General features: G+C 40.0%; 1 protein-coding gene and 1 pseudogene across 2 annotated transcripts; both read right to left on the bottom strand.

The window, feature by feature from the left end:
* Positions 1 to 1,249: 1,249 nt before the first annotated feature.
* Positions 1,250 to 11,253, bottom strand: LOC102778378 (interferon-induced protein 44-like). Its single transcript, XM_087836392.1, has 7 exons — positions 11,244 to 11,253; positions 7,234 to 7,267; positions 6,525 to 6,720; positions 2,409 to 2,561; positions 2,154 to 2,328; positions 1,957 to 2,057; positions 1,250 to 1,748 (listed from the first exon to the last, which is right to left on the bottom strand). The coding sequence occupies exons 1-7, from the start codon at positions 11,251 to 11,253 to the stop codon at positions 1,569 to 1,571; spliced, it is 849 nt and encodes a 282-aa protein (XP_087692518.1). The 3' UTR covers positions 1,250 to 1,568.
* A 5,197-nt stretch (positions 11,254 to 16,450) lies between these two features.
* Positions 16,451 to 18,601, bottom strand: LOC148096295 (interferon-induced protein 44-like; annotated as a pseudogene). Its single transcript, XR_015717176.1, has 6 exons — positions 18,558 to 18,601; positions 17,845 to 18,040; positions 17,470 to 17,622; positions 17,211 to 17,370; positions 17,019 to 17,118; positions 16,451 to 16,809 (listed from the first exon to the last, which is right to left on the bottom strand). The product of XR_015717176.1 is annotated as an interferon-induced protein 44-like (transcript).
* Between the last annotated feature and the right edge of the window lie 806 nt (positions 18,602 to 19,407).

The following is a 19,407-nucleotide window of genomic DNA, read 5'->3' as shown; positions in this document are numbered from 1 at the left end:
GTCATCACTGTCTTGGGCGGCCTCCGGACCAGCTCTATTGTCTCCTTCGCCGCCGCCACTGCCTTCTGCACGGCCGGCCGCCTGAACTGTTTCCACGCCGCCGCCGTTGCCGTCCGCACGGTCTGCCTCCTGAACTGCACTGTTTTGCACTGTTGTGTTGCCATCCTCCAGGTTGGCCTCCCGAACTGTTTTTTGTTTGCTCCTTGTGCTCCAGTTTTTGTGGTTATCTTGTTCTCGGACTCCCAGTATAGTTTTGTATGACTTCTTATGTTCCTGTTAATAAAGACCTGCCTTTGAGTTCATCCCCGTGTGTCTAGAGCCGTGCATTTGGATCCTCTCTTGCCTTCACACAGCCGCCGCATGACAAATACACAATAACATCAACTCCTTATTTGGACTTGTATATCTACCTGGAGGCATGTATGGATTGATAACCCAAGTCATTAAATATCTATCCATACATCCTCTTCCGCTTATCCAGCTTAGGGTCATGGGGGTGCTGGTGCTATCCCAGCTGTAATAGGGTGGACAGCAGGGAACAACGTGGACAGGTCAAAGGTTTATTACATGGCTGACATGCTTCACAATGATGGCTTTATAAAATAAATGGGACTTAAAAGCATACCCTAAAAATGAAAATAACTATTTATGTGCTATTTATTCTGATTATTTATTTGGGAACTTATTTACCTGAACACATTGGAGTTAAAAAGTTGGGAGAGGTCCTAAAGGTGGTGTTGGAGAGGCGGATGTTGTCCGCAACTGTTGTCCAAGATAAAGACAATGTTGGATAACACCTCCCACCCATTCCATGACATGCTGGTCAGTCACAGGAGCACGTTCAGTGAGAGACTGAGATTACTGAAAAGCACCACTGAACGACACCGAAAATCATTCCTACCTGTGGCCATCTCTCTGTAAAACTCCTCCACTTAACACACTGTTTACCGCAATAGCTACACCCTTCTTGCACATGTTCTTCCCTTTTCAGCTATTTATTAATAAGGGACTTTTATATGCATGTATATATTGTGCTATTCTTAGATAGTGTATTGTCTGTCTTTGTTAATGTTTGTTTATAATGAAGCGCTGTAACAAAAAATAATTTCCCCTAGGGATCAATAAAGTATTCTGATTCTGATTAAAATATCATTAACTGCCAACGTTATCAATGTTATTTCAATATAATAAATACAATGAACAAATAAACACACGCTCTGTTCAGTCGTCATTATTTTAAGTGAACAGATTTAAAACAGTTCTGGAAACAAGAAATCACTTACTCAGAGAGGACAGTCTTACATCGAGACTTGAAATCAGGTATTTGAGTTACACAGGAGGCAACAGGTTACAGGTATATAGCTGTCATTTTTCATACAGTAAATAACAAAAAGTACATGTATTAGTTTTCTTTGAAGTTTATTTGGATTTAATTTGCAAAAGAACAAAAAGTTTAATAAAATAAGAACAAGACAAAAATCAGTTTGATAAAGTTTCTGGTGAAATTAACTGTTTGTGTGGCTGTGATTGTAATGCTGGTGAAGCAAAATCACCTTTTTCTATCCCCCTCACACATCATCTGGATCATTCTGGTCATTCAGGTAGTCCTCTCCATAGTCAATGATCTTTTTCAGTGCAAACAGTATCAGTGAATCCATGTTGTCATCTGTCACAATTTCTTTGTGGTAGTTCTTCACGAGGAAGATGCAGTTCAGTGGAATACCCAGGTCCACGTTCACTGTGTCCATCTAAGTTTAAACAATATTACATTTTTTTTAAAAAACTTAAACTGTATTGTTGCAGCAGTGACATAATTATAAATTACTTCTTGAATTATTTGTACTGATTCCAGCTGAGGTTTCTGAAAAATATACTGAAATGTACAGCTGAATTAGAGATGTTACATTCATGTGTAAACTGTCTACAAGCTCATGAAAGTTACTTCTTTGAACATACCAGCTGATTCACGTGCTTGCTCTTGTAGGCGTTCTTTATGTCTTTTTTGACTTCAGGACAGGCTTCATCAATTTTAGTGATAACAGCTATTTGTGGGATCCCTGCCAATACAGAAACCAATACAATCATTTTATCTCATGTTTTTCTACTATTTCAAATTAAGACATAATAAATGCTCTTAGAACATCTGCTCTCACCTTTGTCACGAGCTGCTACTCTGACTTCTTTCATATTCCTTTCAACAGTTTCAACACTGATCATGCTCACTCTGTCAGCTGGAATGACTAAAACCAGAATGTGGACTTTGTCATCTAAAGTAGGAGAACTGTTGTAGTCAGGATCCATTTCAGACAAGTGACATTTGGGGTTGAACTGGGAAAAAAACGGAAAATCACTTAAACCTTTTTTCACAATACAGTTTCACAGATTGTGTCTGAATGAAGATGTCATACCCTGTAACCTTCTTTTACATGTCCACTCATGGCAAGTTTGATGTCTTCCACAAGAATTTCTCCGTTAGCGCCCCTCTCAAGGCCCATGGTGTCATTGAATGCAAAAGGATAAAAGGTTCTTGGATTTTCTCTCTGAATTTTATATGTCCTGTACTGTGAATGTAAAAAATAGTGTTTATAATGTCATATACTAAAGACCCTAAACAGTTTTCAGAATAATTTACACACTAGCTGTACCGACTTTTTTTTACTCTTTTTTTATAGTTTATTGTCTACAAAGCATTTTCCACTGCAATGTACTCCTGTAGTCCTAGAAAACCTCAAAGGAAATGAGTGTGTTTTCATGCAAGCATCTAACAGCAATTATGATAAGGATAGATACAACATGTTTAGCCGCATGTTCTCCTTAAATTGCTGGCTGTCTGAGTGGTGTCCCAGAAATGATGTGGGCTTCATAGATAATTGGCAAACCTTCTGGAGGAAACCTGGTCTTGTTAGGAGAGATGGCATCCATCCCACTTTGGATGGAGCAGCTCTCATTTCTAGAAATATCGACAAATTTATTAAACCCCTCAAAACATGACTATCCAGAGTTGGGACCAGGAAGCAGAGTTGCAGTCTTACACGCCTCTCTGCAGCTTCTCTCCTCCTGCTACCCCCCCAAAAACCCATCTCCATAGAGACTGTGTCTGCTTCCAAAAAGACAAAAAACAAACTAAAAACCAGCAACAAACAACTTAAACATTTACAAAGAAAGAACAATACAGTATCCACATCTGAACCAAAGAGTAAAACAGTGAAATGTGGATTATTAAATATTAGGTCTCTCTCCTCCAAGTCTCTGTTAGTACATGACTTAATAATTGATCAACAAATTGATTTACTCTGCCTTACAGAAACCTGGTTGCAGCAGGATGATTATGTTAGTTTAAATGAATCTACACCCCCGAGTCATTCTAACTACCAGAAATCTCGAAGCACAGGTCGAGGGGGCGGTGTGGCAGCAATTTTTCACACCAGTCTATTAATTAATGAAAGACCAAGACAGACTTTTAATTCATTTGAAAGCCTGATGCTTAACATTGTCCACCCCAGCTGTGAAACTCAGAAACCAGTCTTACTTGTTATCATCTATCGTCCACCTGGGCCTTACACAGAGTTTCTGTCTGATTTCTCAGACTTTATATCTAATTTAGTTCTGAGCTCAGATAAAATAATTATTGTGGGTGATTTTAACATCCATGTTGATGCTAAAAATGACAGCCTCAACATGGCATTTAATCTGTTGTTAGACTCAATTGGTTTCTCTCAAAATGTAAAAGAACCCACCCACCACTTTAATCACACTCTAGATCTTGTTTTAACATATGGCATAGAAACTGAACATTTAACAGTGTTTCCTGAAAACCCTCTCCTGTCTGATCATTTCTTGATAACATTTACATTTACAATAATTGATTACGCAGCAGTGGAGAGTGGACTTTATCAAAGTAGATGTCTTTCTGAAAGCGCTGTAACTAAGTTTAAGAATATAATCCAGCCACTGTTATCATCGTCAATGCCCTGTACCAACACAGAGCAGAGCAGCTATCTGAACGCTACCCCAACAGAGGTCGATTATCTTGTTAATAATTTCACCTCCTCACTACGTACGACTCTGGATACTGTAGCTCCAGTGAAAACTAAGGTCTCTAATCAGAAGTACCTGACCCCGTGGTATAATTCTCAAACACGTACCCTAAAGCAGATGACTCGTAATCTGGAGAGGAAATGGCGTGTCACAAATTTAGAGGATCATCATTTAGCCTGGAGAAATAGTTTGTTGCTTTATAAGAAAGCCCTCCGCAAAACCAGAACAGCTTACTACTCATCACTGATTGAAGAAAATAAGAACAACCCCAGGTTTCTCTTCAGCACTGTAGCCAGGCTGACAAAAAGTCAGAGCTCTTTTGAGCCAACCATCCCTTTAACGTTAACTAGTGATGACTTCATGAACTTCTTCACAAATAAAATTTTTATCATTAGAGAAAAAATTACCAATAATCATCCCACAGATGTAATATTATCTACAGCTACTCTTAGTTCCATTGATGTTAAGTTAGACTCTTTTTCTCCAATCGATCTTTCTGAATTAACTTCAATAATTACTTCCTCCAAACCATCAACGTGTCTTTTAGACCCCATTCCTACAAAACTGCTCAAAGAAGTCCTGCCATTGATTAATTCTTCGATCTTATATATGATCAACCTATCTCTAATAATCGGCTATGTACCACAGGCCTTCAAGGTGGCTGTAGTTAAACCTTTACTCAAAAAGCCATCTCTAGACCCAGCAGTCTTAGCTAATTATAGGCCAATCTCCAACCTTCCTTTCATATCAAAAATCCTTGAAAGAGTAGTTGTCAAACAGCTAACAGATCACCTGCAGAGGAATGGTTTATTTGAAGAGTTTCAGTCAGGTTTCAGAGTTCATCACAGCACAGAAACAGCTTTAGTGAAGGTTACAAATGATCTTCTTATGGCCTCTGACAGTGGACTCATCTCTGTGCTTGTCCTTCTTGACCTTAGTGCAGCATTCGATACTGTTGACCATAATATCCTGTTAGAGCGATTAGAACATGCTGTAGGTATTACAGGTATTGCACTGCAGTGGTTTGTATCATATCTATCTAATAGACTCCAATTTGTGCATGTAAATGGAGAGTCCTCTTCACACACTGAGGTTCATTATGGAGTTCCACAGGGTTCAGTGCTAGGACCAATTCTGTTTACATTATACATGCTTCCCCTAGGCAGCATCATTAGAAGACATAGCATACATTTTCACTGCTATGCAGATGACACCCAGCTCTATCTGTCCATGAAGCCAGATAACACACACCAATTAGTTAAACTGCAGGAATGTCTTAAAGACATAAAGACTTGGATGGCCGCTAACTTTCTGCTTCTTAACTCAGATAAAACTGAGGTCATTGTACTCGGCGCTGAAAAGCTTAGAAATATGGTATCTAACCAGATTCTTACTCTGGATGGCATTACCTTGGCCTCCAGTAACACTGTGAGGAACCTTGGAGTCATTTTTGACCAGGATATGTCCTTCAACGCACATATTAAACAAATATGTAAGACTGCGTTCTTCCATTTGCGCAACATTTCTAAAATTAGAAATATCCTGTCTCAGAGTGACGCTGAAAAACTAGTTCATGCATTTATTACTTCCAGGCTGGACTACTGCAATTCATTATTATCAGGATGTCCAAAAAACTCACTGAAAAACCTTCAGTTAATCCAAAATGCTGCAGCAAGAGTACTGACAGGGACTAGAAAGAGAGAGCATATTTCTCCTGTTTTGGCTTCCCTTCATTGGCTTCCTGTTAAATCCAGAATTGAATTCAAAATCCTGCTCCTCACATACAAGGTCTTAAATAATCAGGCCCCATCTTATCTTAATGACCTTGTAGTACCATATTACCCTATTAGAGCACTTCGCTCCCACTCTGCAGGCCTACTTGTTGTTCCCAGAGTATTTAAAAGTAGAAGGGGAGGGAGAGCCTTCAGTTTTCAGGCCCCTCTTCTGTGGAACCAGCTTCCAGTTTGGATTCGGGAGACAGACACTATCTCTACTTTTAAGATTAGGCTTAAAACTTTCCTTTTTGCTAAAGCATATAGTTAGGGCTGGACCAGGTGACCCTGAATCCTCCCTTAGTTATGCTGCAATAGATGTAGGCTGCCGGGGGATTCCCATGATGCATTGAGTTTTTCCTTTCCAGTCACCTTTCTCACTCACTATGTGTTAATAGACCTCTCTGTATTGAATCATATCTGTTATTAATCTCTGTCTCTCTTCCACAGCATGTCTTTTATCCTGTCTTCCTTCTCTCACCCCAACCGGTCGCAGCAGATGGCCGCCCCTCCCTGAGCCTGGTTCTGCCGGAGGTTTCTTCCTGTTAAAAGGGAGTTTTTCCTTCCCACTGTCGCCAAAGTGCTTGCTCATAGGGGGTCATATGATTGTTGGGCTTTTCTCTGTATCTATGAAGCGCCTTGAGGCGACATTTGTTGTGATTTGGCGCTATATAAATAAAATTGAATTGAATTGAATTGAATCCTTATACATACTGCAGTGTTGAAACTGTCACCAGAGGTTGCGTCTGCCGAAGCTCGATTTGCTATTTTGCCTCTTAAAGCACTGTCCACAGAGTTGATGAAGCTGGACTTTCCAGCACCTGGTGGTCCATAAAGCATAATTCTGAGATGCTGGACATCTTTGTGAGGCTTGTAATCTCTGACAAGCTGCAGTTCTCGCTCTCTTTCACTGTTCATAAAGAAAATTACAATAGGATTTAGTGTGCACTTACTGTTTACACAACAATGCTATGAACAAACACAAAATAACACAACAAACAAACAAAACACTTGAGGGGTGTACTACTGAGACAGGCTGACATCTGTTTTCTACTACCTGCAATTTCAGAAGCCTGAAATAACCAAATATGCATTTCTGTGTCACCATGTGAAACTATGTGAATTCCACATTGTGACTCAGAGGTTTGTGCTGCTGTAACAATTTGAATGTATAATATTTAATACTTCAGTAGAGAATCACTTACACTGACATCAGAATGAGCAAAAATGTGACACCCACAGATGGTTTTAAAGTCAAATTGAACGAACATTAAACATAAGTTACCACAATGATCAAACAGGTCAAAAGAGATTGATTTTGTGATATAAAATTGTGACTCTGGGATTAACACAGGTGAAATTAAATGGTTAATCTTAATAATTCTAGTACACCTCTCTAAGTAACCACACTCTTAATACTCACCCCCATGGTATGCTCCTCTCTTCTACCTCTAACACTGTAAAGTGAAAATGTTAATTGTATGAGTCACACTGGAAGGGCAACGTTATAAATTAATTACACATTATGTATTAAGGCAGTTACACACTGAACGTGTTGCTTTTTTTGAGGATAATTCTTCCTCAATAAACGCACTGTGAAAACTAAAAATGAAGCCAACGTCAAACGATGATGAGCTGAGAAAAGTAAGAAACTAAGAAAACAGCAGCAGGGAGAATTTAACGGTTGGATCCAGGAGCTGAAGTTGTGTGTTCGTACATAGTGCTGGATGTCAGTGGGACAGTTTGAGACGAGGCAGGAAAATGATTTCAGAAAGCCGCATTGAGTAGCTGTGTGTCATGGTCCGGGTGTGTGCCAGTGTGTCTCCCTCCGAGCCGGCATCTCTACCCCTGGGAGGGGCCTCAGTGTTCCGCTGATTGCTCACACCTGTGGGTAATTTAGCCGGGGACTCATAAGGCCAGCGCACTCAACCTCTCTTCGCCAGATTCTCAGCTAACCCTAGTTAGTGCAGGCCACCACCGTGATTTCGCACTCGCTTTGTGAATTACCTTGTCTCGTCGTGTGTTTCTCTCATAGCCACACCAAGCTGCCAAACACTAATCTCTGCCGAAGAGCTCCAACCCGGACGCTGGACCACCTGACAGTCCCACGGGCTGTTCACCCGAACCACCTGCCTGCCTCCCTGCCTCCACGCCAGGAATTTCGGACCACACACCCGGACCACTCACCCCTCCACGTCACCACCGACCACCCGCGGCAAGTACGCAGTACGAAGGAAGATTCAGAACGAACAGCTCATCCATATTTCTCCTGAACCATACCTGAACGTCTGTACTCTATTTACAGTGACTCTGACCCTTTCCCTGGACCCAGTGTGACTCTCCCTCCAGCCCAATCCCCGGAACTGCTGTTTCCACTGACCAAGACCAGATTGCTTACTTAGCCCAGGCTGCTTAAGACCCCTTTGATTCAGTTGTGGCACTTCGCACTTGTTAACCTCACTTTCCAGTTTATGAACACTTACTGAGTGAATAAACGTCGTCTCTAAAACTACTTACGTGCTGTTCGGCGTTCAGCATTTGAGTCCTTTCACTTTTCAGGCGGCCTCGGCCGTGACACTGTGTGTCTACGGTAAATGGTATGACATAATTACACTTCCTGGAATTCTGCTGCTCAAACTGTCAGTGTGAACAGCTGCATTAGCTGCACTAACAGACGAGTCCGAAAAATGTTTTTAGACCAGAAAATATTTGCGCAGATCTTACGTGTCCAGTGTGTAAAAGCCTCAAGTTTTTTCCTCAGGACTAAATAATTTTGTATCATATTTTAAATATCTTACGAGAAGGTGGTGAGCGATTACCTGCAATTGAAATATGACAAAGTAAAAACATGTTAGCAACACTTTCCCATATTCAGTTCAGTTCTATTAGATTTTCCAGTCAAATGAAATGTTACTTTTTGCCACTTTCAAACCAAAGGACATTATGGTAACTTTTCTGTTGTAAAATAATTTTGCAAACATCTATAACAAATTCAGATCAAGATCACTCGAGTCTCCAGTATTTCCTGATTTCAAAACTGTTCAGTCAAGTCAAGCCAGTTTTACTTGTGTAGCTCAATATTACATGTTAAACCCACGAGGGCTTCACAAACATGACAATATAGGGCAAATCAAAAGAGAAGGATGAAGAAAACCAGCAACAATGAATATGAAATGAAAAAAAACTGCTTACCCGAAAATATTTTTTTAATATTCAACATTTTTTTGTCATCAACTATCTGTGAATTAAACAAGCAAAAAAAGACGGTAAATTATAAAACAGTAAATTCTTTAAATTCTTCTTGAAATTAAATTATTTTAACTTGACACATGTCAACCAAATGTGAGATGACTCAATAAAGGTCAATTTAATAATTTAATAACTGGATTTCCTGCATTGGATTATTAACACAGTGTTACCGTACCTGAATGCCCAACTGTGCTGTGAAGTTGGCGTGTCTTGGTTGTTGTTCACACTGATGTAGATGATGTGTGACTTTGGATTTATAAATGTCCTTTCACTTTCTCTTTGGGTCATGTGACTTCTATTATTTGCTCTATCTGATGCCAGTCTAATGTAGTTGTAGCTGCATAGCTTCTTAATGTGTATGTGTCACTAACACCTATTTCTCAAAATTAAAAACTTACTTCTGTCATAATCCTGGGTTTTGTAACCAGCGTTTTCAGTTTTAGCCTCTGATGTAGTTTTATTTACCTTTTTACCTCCACTCCAGTTGTGTTTTCATTCTGATTTAGTATTCATAGTTTTCTTTGTTAATTATTCTCAAGTTTTTCTTCTGCTGTATGTTCCTGGTGGTTTTGAGAATTTATTGTGTTTTGGTCTGGCTTTTTGTAGATTCGTTTTGTTCAATTTCCTTTAGAACTTATTATATCCTCTGTAGTTTCTGTTTATAAGGTAGTTCATCTACTTGATTTTATTATTCCAAGTTACCTTATTTTATGATCCCTTTCTGTTTCCTACTTGTGTCCCTGTATCTGTCTTGTGTCTTTGTGCTCTGGTTGTCTGTTTCCCTATGTAGTTGTGTCCATTGTTTTCCCATTCAGTCATATTTCCCTTCCTGTTTGCTGCATGTGTGTGTTTTAGTTCATGCTTTACTTTGATAGTCTCATGTGCTTGATATTGACCCCCATGCTTCCCCGTCTAATACTGATTTGCTCCCTGCTGTCCTGGTCTCATCTGTATTTATTGTGTTCCAGCATCAACGCTTTATTGGATCACATTGATCATTTGAGGCTCAACACTGTCCTCTAGTGGACCAATGAATACTCCAGAGGCACTCTAACAGTAGGTTGACATATGTTTGCAAAAAAAGGTGTAGATATTACAGCAGTAATTACTACAGATAACACTCTCTGATAAACATTACCTCTACACAATAACACAATATATATCTACCTGGATGCATGTATGGATTGATTGTCATGGTGCTGGGTCGTTGACCCAGCGTTTTGTGTTTTATGATTATTTTCCTCTGTTCTAGTTATTCTGTGTCCTCCCCACTTGTGTCCGGTTCGGGTTCTAGATTCCCTGTTTTGTTCTGAAGGTCTCAGTCTGTTGTCATTGTGTTCAGCTTGTCTCCTCCGGTCATCATGTGTATTGGGTTCAGCTGTTCTTCCCTCCTGTGTGTGATTACCCGATTACCTTCTGTGTGTATATTTAGTGGGTGTCGGTCTGTGTTTGTTGTCGGCTCGTCTGTGTTTCATGGTGTCCTGTTCCTCGTCTGCGTCTCTCTGCCTCCCACCCCGTTCGTATGATCTCTGGTTTGTTATTTAGTTTTCCCAGTTTAGGTTTCCGTTAGTATTAGTATTTCTCATGCTTCGTTGTCTGTTTCTGCCACTGTCACCTGTAAATAAACCCTCACTCATATCATCAGTCGGCTGCCTGCATTTTGGGTCCTCCTTTCATTCCACAACACGACTGCTGCCCCAGCCGTGACATTGATAACCTAAGTCATTAAATATCTATCCATACATCCTCTTCCGCTTATCCAGCTCAGGGTCATGGGGGTGCTGGTGCTATCCCAGCTGTAATAGGGTGGACAGCAGGGAACAACGTGGACAGGTCAAAGCTTTATTACACGGCTGACATGCTTCACAATGATGGCTTTATAAAATAAATGCGACTTAAAAGCATACCCTAAAAATGAAAATGATGAAATGAAAATAACTATTTATGTGCTATTTTTTCTGATTATTTATTTGGGAACTTATTTACCTGAACACATTGGAGTTAGAAAGATGGGAGAAGTCCTAAAGGTGGTGTCGGAGAGGCGGATGTTGTCCAAGATAAAGACAATGTTGGATAACACCTCCCACCCATTCCATGACATGCTGGTCAGTCACAGGAGCACGTTCAGTGAGAGACTGAGGTTACCGAAAAGCACCACTGAACGACACAGAAAATCATTCCTACCTGTGGCCATCTCTCTGTACAACTCATCCACTTAACACACTGTTTACCGCAATAGCTACACCCTTCTTGCACATGTTCTTCCTTTTTCAGCTTTTTATTAATAAGTGACTTTTATATGCATGTTGCCGTCCGCACGGTCGGCCCCCGGACCCCCTTCGCCTGAGTCGCCGCCGTTGCCGTCCGCACGGTCGGCCCCCTGGACTGTTCGGGCTCCTGTGTTGTCGGCCCCCGGGCCGGCCCCCTGAAGTATTCTGTTTTGGACTTTGTTTTCTCGAGCTCCGGTGTGTTTCTTTTTTGTCTTCTTTTGGTTTTGGACTCGTGTTTTGTTTTATGACCTTCTAGTGCTCCTGCTTTGTTTTGCTCCGAACCCTCCTTCCTGGACCCCCGCCCTGGTCGGGTTGTTTTCTGTTTTTTCTGGATGTTTTTTGTTGTGCTGTCTGGAGCCAGCCTTTGAGGGGGGGGGGGCTCCTGTCATGATCCGGAATCTGCGACTCCGTGTTTATGTTATTATTATTCTGTGGTTTTGGTTACCTTGGGTGTTTGTACTCTTTTGTTTCATGGTTCATGTTCTTATGTTCTGTGTCCCTCAGTCTGTGTTAAGTTGGTGTGTTATGTCATTACGTGTATGTGTTTCCTGTTTTACTTTGAAGGTCCGTGTTTGTTCTCAGTGTGTTCAGTTTACTTTTCCCCTGTCTCGTCAGGTCGGATTACTCCCAGATGTGCCCTCCTTTTGTTTAATTTCCTCGTTATCCTTCTGTGTATTTAAACCGCGTGTCTGCCTCTGTTAGTTGCTGGTTCGTCTGCGTTATTCCCCTCCGTTATTCCGTTTTTGTTCCTCCGGCTTCCTGGTGATTCTCCCTGCAAGGTACCCTCGTTCGTGTTCTGGCTTTGTGTTAAATTTTAGTTTTCCCAGTTTAGAGTATTTTCTGTTATGTTCCCCCTTCCTGTTGTGCTGTATTTCACCTTTTGTTAATAAAGCTCACTCACTACTTAGCGTAGCAGACGTGTGGAATGGGTCCTTATCTCCATTCCACACATCTGCTACGCCAGGCGTGACACAAAGAGTTGGCTCTAAGAGCCATTTCGTTCGCGACCAACACATCACTAATGTATTGAATTTTGATTCCCCTTGTAGTGATGGGATTTCCGGCTCTTTTTAGAGAACCGGCTCTTTCGATTCGGCTCACTGAAAAGAGCCGGCTCTTTAGGTTGATTTGTTGCTTTAATTAATTAATTATTAACAACAACATACAATTATGCACAAAAGGAATTAGTAATGTAAAAAAAAAAAGTGTAAAAAAAAAAATAATAGTGATGTGATGTTGTCCCTGGCTCTCTTTCTCTCTCTCTCCCTCCTGCTCTGTTCCTGTGTTTCTGCGAGTGTAACTACCGCCCCTCCCCCCTCTGCCCAGCGCAAAGCACTAGTGATGTGCGATACCACTGATTTTCTTTCCGATCCAATACCAAGTAATATTCAGGGTGGCATCGGCGATACTGATCCGATACTTTGTACAAAACTTATTTTATTTATTGTATTTCATGTCTGAAATGTATGGTTTTAAGGGTTTTTATCGGTTTTCAGCGTTATTTTGTTATTGTTTTTATCGTTAACTCGGTTTTCCTGGGTCTTTTCATATGTGTTATGAATAAATCTTCTTTTTTTACCGGTACTAGTTTTATTTTGTTGTAATTATCCGGGACACCTTAAAGGCCGGTCCGTGAAAATATTGTCGGGCATAAACCGGTCCGTGGCGCAAAAAAGGTTGGAGACCGCTGCTTTAGACCACGAAGGCCGGGTCCTCAAGCAGCCTCTGAATTTGGACACCCCCAGCCAATAATAACAGTGACATTTAACGTATTTTATCCGATAAATAAACCCTGTAAAATTTATTTATCCCCCCCCCCCCCAACAGCCCTTTTGAATGTCTCCCTAGTATGGCCACAACACCTCACTCTTGGAGCACTTTTTTGCCACATGTATCGCAAACCACGTCTGAGCTGTTTGTGGAGGTAAATACGTCCGCACAATTACGCTCAGCCATTGTGGTGAGTGGGCACGCCAAGGATCTGCGAGACATTTATACAGCCGTAATTTGCACATGACTATGAAAGGCGGAAGAGGAAGTAGTTCCTTTGAATGTAGACAATCCGAATGTTATAGTTTCTTTCCACTGTGTTCCTGTTAATGATAAACTGCAAATTTACTCTAAATTACTAAAATATCGATATTTTAATGTGAGAATCGATTCTAGAACATAAATGACTGGTATCGGAGGAATCGATATTTCAGGATCGATCCGCACATCACTACAAAGCACAAGGCTTGTGTGCTGAGTGAAGTGGAAAAAAGTGCGAGAGAGGGTGAGAGAAAGAGAAAAAAAACCCCACGGCTCGCGATAAGGAGCCGGCTCGCGTCGTTCACGTCAACGATCCGGCTCTAAGAGCCATTTCGTTCGCGACCGACACATCACTAATGTATTGAGTTTTGCTTCCCCTTGGTCTCATCATGTTTGATTACTCCCAGCTGTGCTCTCCTCCTGTGCCTCATTCCCCTCGTTCTCCCTCTGTGTACTAAAGTCCTGTGTCTTCCTGCTTGTTGTCACTTCTTCCGCAGTTGCTGTGTAAGCGCCTTGTTTTATAGCCATGTCATGTTATGTCTCGCCATTCGTGGTTTAGCGCAAGATTCTTAGTTCTCATTTCATGTTTGTTTCCTTTTTAGTGTTCATGTACTTAGTGTTAGCATGTATTTTCCAACAATAAAGCTGCTGTCTTTCCTTACTTATTCTGTCTCAAAGCCCAGTATTTGGATCCTAACCAAGCCTGCCACACAGCTCACTTTGTCTTTCCCTGATGAGCATCAGTAATAAAGTCATAGGCACAACTTTATTTAACTTCCTCATCCATCCATCCATCCATCTTCAGGGTTAGGGTTAGGGTGTAGTTGCTGACCTGATATCAAATGTATACGTAGACTGAGCCCATCTTTGATGTTTGTTTTTATATCTACTCTTTCCTCTCAAACTTTTAAACAGCAGCGAGCAATACTTATTAGAGATGGCACGATACCACTTTTTTATGTCCGATACCGATATCATAAATTTGGATATCTGCTGATACCGATATGAATCCGATATAGTGTGTTTTTTAATCAATAAAACTGCTGCATTTTGTATAAGTTTATACTCAAGTTTAAATAAATAACAACACTAAAGCTATTCTGTTATACCTGTATGTAAAAAAAAAAAAAAAATACACAGCGCCCAAGATATTTCATAGTTCAGCAACACTGATCAATCTAATAAAATTAAACCTACTCCATCCTCCCTATTCTGGTATTTTAAAGAGTACTTAGCAGAAATATTAAGCAACCTAACTAATAGGGTTGCAAACTCCCAGCAAAAAGAAAAAATAGGGAACCACCCCCCACCCTCCACCTCATGATGCTTAATCGATGTAATCAACTTTAATGTAGAAAGTAATATTAAATAAATTCTAACAACAGCTTATCAAGCTTAATAGTGCTGCTGTTGTTCAGCCGCTGGTTTCCTCTTTCTGGTGAGAAGTGAGCCAAAAACTAAGAAGAGAGACGGACTCTTGACAGAAAAGCCGATCAGCTGATCATTAAGCAGTTTCATGATTGAAGTAGCAGCAGGAGAGAGAGAGAGAGAGAGAGAGAGAGGCAGTGCTCCATATATCGGTTGTTAAGCTTAACGTGGGAATGCTTTGCAGACATTCAGAGATGAAGTTACACACTTTCTTTACTTCTCTCTGGGATAACTTCCTTGGAGATGAAATGCTGGTTTGGTAGCAAGGCTACAAATACACACAGCCGCTCTATCACGTGACGCATACTGCTGCGAGGTGCTACGGTTATGAGCCGAGTTAGCAAGTTTTGTGAGGTGCTTTTTTGATATTTAATGGATCGGATTACATTTTTTATTTCTCGCAGATATCCGATCCAGTAATTTGGGTCAGTATCGGACCGAAACCGATACGTAATATCAGATCGGTCCATCTCTAATACTTATACACTGTTTATTCCTACAATGTTCTTACTCTCACACTGACAGTAGTAACAAAGTATCAGCGTGGCTGAATTTACTGTAAATGGAAATAATTAAACAAAAAGCTGAGTATGAAAACTTACTAGATTCATGAATAGTAGTCTGTGACTAGAGGACAGATGATCTGTACCATCTGATTAAGCTCTCAAATGCATAGCCAAGGGGGGGACTAAGCACATATCCTGATTTGGACTTATATATCTAACTGGATGCTTGTATGGGTTGAAAACCTAAGTAATTAAATATCTATTCTAGGGCTGTGCGATATGACCAAAATCTCATATCCCGATATAAGAATTCTATCGTCCCGATAACGATATAAATCACAAAAATGTAACATTTTCTGTAAATTCTGTGAATCTCGGGCAGCTCGACTTGTGGGAAGTGTTTCCAGCTGTGCGTCATGTAGCTGGAGTCGAGTGTTTTAACCGATGCATGAAACGATACATTTTTAGACATAAGTTGTAACGGCCGCCGTTTTCTTTGTGAGTATTTATTACACGGCGTGCTGCGGGGAAAAGCCTCTTCTTACGTTTGAGTCTAAGGTTTATTTTTTAGCACCTGGCGGCTCTTTTTTACTTCTCATCCATAAATAATCTGCATCTTTCACTTGATTCAGTTTATTTGGAAAAGTCTCAACAGGATCTTGAGCTTTATTGTGAAAGGTTTATGTTGAACATAAACAAGCGGACACGCAATCGTGTTACCGTCGTTGTTGCTAACGACAACGCATAAAAACAGGCTTGTCCGTCTGTAGTGTGGTTATATTAAATATAAGAGAAAGAGAGAACTTTAAGAAATTAATATAGCCACTACAGTGACCATCAAAACCATGAAAATTTGTTGCTGTAAACAGTTTATTTTGCGACACCACAAAACAAACATAGCGTAAAATGACACGATAGATGTTTTTATATCGTCATCCGATATATATCATATATATCGAACAGCCCTAATCTATTCATCGATCCTCTACCACTTATCCAACTTAAATTACAGTTCTTTAATCAAGAAATCACTGATTCACAGAGGAGAGTCTTACATCAAAGGTTAAAATGATTTTTTTGAGTTACACGGCAGATAGCAGTTTACAAACATATATTTGTCATTCTTCATGCAGTTACCATTTTGAATATACCGTAAATAGCAAAAAGTATATGTGCTGATTTTCCTTGAAGTTTATTTGGATTTAATTTGCAAAAGAAAAGAAGTTTCTTTTCACACCCTTTTTGTGTGACTGTGACTGTAGCGATGGCAAATGAAACATGAGCAAAATCACTTGAAGAGTAACTGAACATTTTCATTTTCTAGCTCCCTCACACATTGATTACAGGTCAGGATTGTATGTCATTCAGGTAGTCCTCTCCATAGTCAATGATCTTTTTCAGTACACTCAGTATCAGTGAATCCACATTGTTATTCGTATCACTTTCTTTGTGGTAGTTCTTCACGAGGAAGATGCAGTTCAGTGGAATACCCAGGTCCACGTTCACTTTGTCCATCTAAGTTTAAACAATATTACATTTAAAAAAACTGAAACTGTATTGTTGCACTAGTGATATAATTATAAATTACTTATTCAAATATTTGTATTCATTATAGCTGAGGTTTCTGTTCAAATATACTGAAATGTACAGCTGAATTAGAGATGATATATTCATGTGTAAACTGTCTACAAACTCATGAAACTTATGAAAGTCCTGGAACATACCAGCTGATTCAAGCGCTTGCTCCTGTAGGCGTTCTTTATGTTTTTTTGACTTCAGGACAGGCTTCATCAATTTTAGTGATGAGAGCTATTTGTGGGATCCCTGCCAATACAGAAACCAATGCAATCATTTTATCTCATGTTTTTCTAGTATTTGAAATTGTGACATCATACATGTAGAACATCTGCTCTCACCTTTGTCACGAGCATGTCGTCTGACTTCTCTCATCTTCCCCCATGTTTCATCACTGATCATGCTCACTGCGTTAGCAGGAATAACAACAACCAGTATGTGGACTTTGTCATCTAAAGTAGGAGAACTGTTGTAGTTAGGATCTGATTCTGTGGGTTTGAACTGGGAAAAAAAAAGAAGCAAAGTCACTTAAACCTTATTGCACGATACAGTTTCTGTATCACAGACTGTGTACAAACATCTGGCTAAAAAACATCATACCATGTAACCTTCTTTGACATGTCCACTAATGGCAAGTTTGATGTCTTCTACATTAATTAATCCCTCAGCGCCCTTCTGAAGCCCCATGGTGTCAGTGAAGACAAAAGGGTAAAAAGTTTCTGGATTTCCTTTCTGAATTTTAAATGTCCTGTACTGTAAATAAAAAATGTGATGTTGTTATATTAGTGCCAGATACTAAAGATCTTAACAGTTTTCAAAATAATTTACACACTAGTTGTGCTGACTATTTTTCACTGGTTTATAGTTTAATGCTTATAAAGCAGCTACCACTGCAGTGCGCTCCTGTAGTCATAGAAAACCTCAAAGGAAATGAGTGTGCAACTATGATAAGGATAGATACATCCTCATACATACTGCAGTAGTGAAACTGTCACCAGAGATTGCATCTGTCAAAGCTCGAGTTGTGATTTTGCCTCTTAAAGTACTGTCGACAGAGTTAATGAAGCTGGACTTTCCAGCACCTGGTGGTCCATGAAGCATGATTCTGAGATGCTGGACATCTTTGTGAGGCTTGTAATCTCTGACAAGCTGCAGTTCTCGCTCTCTTTCACTGTTCATTTAGAAAATTACAATAGGATTTAGTGTGCACTTACAGTTTACACAGCAATGCTATGAACAAACACAAAATAACACAACAAACAAACAAAACACTTGAGGGGTGTACTACTGAGACAAGCTAACATCTGTTTTCTACTACCTGAAATTTCAAAAGTCTGAAATAACAAAATATGCATTTCTGTGTCACCATGTGAAACTATGTGAATTCCACATTGTGACTCAGAGGTGCTGGTGCTTGTTCTGCTGTAACAGTTTGAATGTATAATATTTATTCAGCAGAGAATCACTTACACTGACATCAGAATTAGCAAAAATGTGACACCCACAGATGGTTTTAAAGTCAAATTGAACGAACATTAAACATAAGTTACCACAATGATCAAACAGGTCAAAAGAGATTGATTTTGTGATATAAAATTGTGACTCTAGGATTGACACAGGTGAAATTAAATGGTTAATCTTAATAATTCTAGTACACCTCTCTAAGCAACCACACCCGTAATACTCACCCCCATGGTATGCTCCTCTCTTCTACCTCTAACACTGTAAAGTGAAAATGTTAATTGTATGAGTCACACTGGAAGGGCAACGTTATAAATTAATTACACATCATGTATTAAGGCTGTTACACACTGAACACGTTGCGTTTTTGAGGACAATTCCTCCTCAATAAACACACTGTGAAAACTAAAAATGAAGCCGACGTCAAACGATGACGAGCTGAAAAAGTAAGAAACTAAGAAAACAGCAGCATGGAGGATTTCCTGGTTGGATCCAGGAGCTGAAGCTGTGTGTTCGTACATAGTTCAGGATGTCAGTGGGGCAGTTTGAGGTGTTGTTGGCAGAGTTGGGACCAGATCTGAGGAGGCAGGAAATCATTTCACAGAGCCGACTGACCCAAAGCATCATGTAACTGTGTGTCTGAGGTAAATAATATCATGTGACTATTTCCATCTGGTTGTGTATTCAGTGCCATGTGAGTTAAGAGCCGCCAAATGCAGTGGGCTGGTTGGTCAGATCTTTTTTATTTGGATTCAAAAAATCGGAAGAATCTCTGGGTCTGAAAAAAAAAATGCTGCGATTTATTCAGGATTTCAGTAACATTGCTCTGACTCTAATCAGTCTCACCTCGCCCAAAGTTCAATTACTGAAACTTTTTTTCTCCAAACTTCCAGGAGTTCTGCAACTCAAATAGTCAGTGTGAACAGCTGCATAAAGAACAGATGAGTCCGAAAAATATTTGTAACCCAGGAAACATTTTCACGGATTTTACGCGTCCGGTGTGTAAAAGCCTCTTGTTTTGTCTTAAGGTTTGAATTTTGTATCATATTTTAAATATCTTACGAGGAGGTGCTGGGC

Source organism: Neolamprologus brichardi, chromosome 23, assembly GCF_056152115.1.
Source record: "Neolamprologus brichardi isolate AB-2024 chromosome 23, ASM5615211v1, whole genome shotgun sequence".
Lineage (NCBI taxonomy): Eukaryota > Metazoa > Chordata > Actinopteri > Cichliformes > Cichlidae > Neolamprologus > Neolamprologus brichardi.
The sequence above is the reverse complement of the archived record's forward strand: the minus strand, read 5'-3'. Positions and strand labels throughout refer to the sequence as shown.

What these genes read in the sequence shown, in the direction of transcription:
- LOC102778378 (XM_087836392.1), bottom strand. An exon ending in ATGTAAAAGAAGGTTACAGG is followed by an intron (nt 2,329 to 2,408) that starts GTATGACATCTT and finishes TTTTTTTCCCAG; the next exon opens with TTCAACCCCAAATGTCACTT. An exon ending in GCAAGCACGTGAATCAGCTG is followed by an intron (nt 1,749 to 1,956) that starts GTATGTTCAAAG and finishes GTTTAAACTTAG; the next exon opens with ATGGACACAGTGAACGTGGA.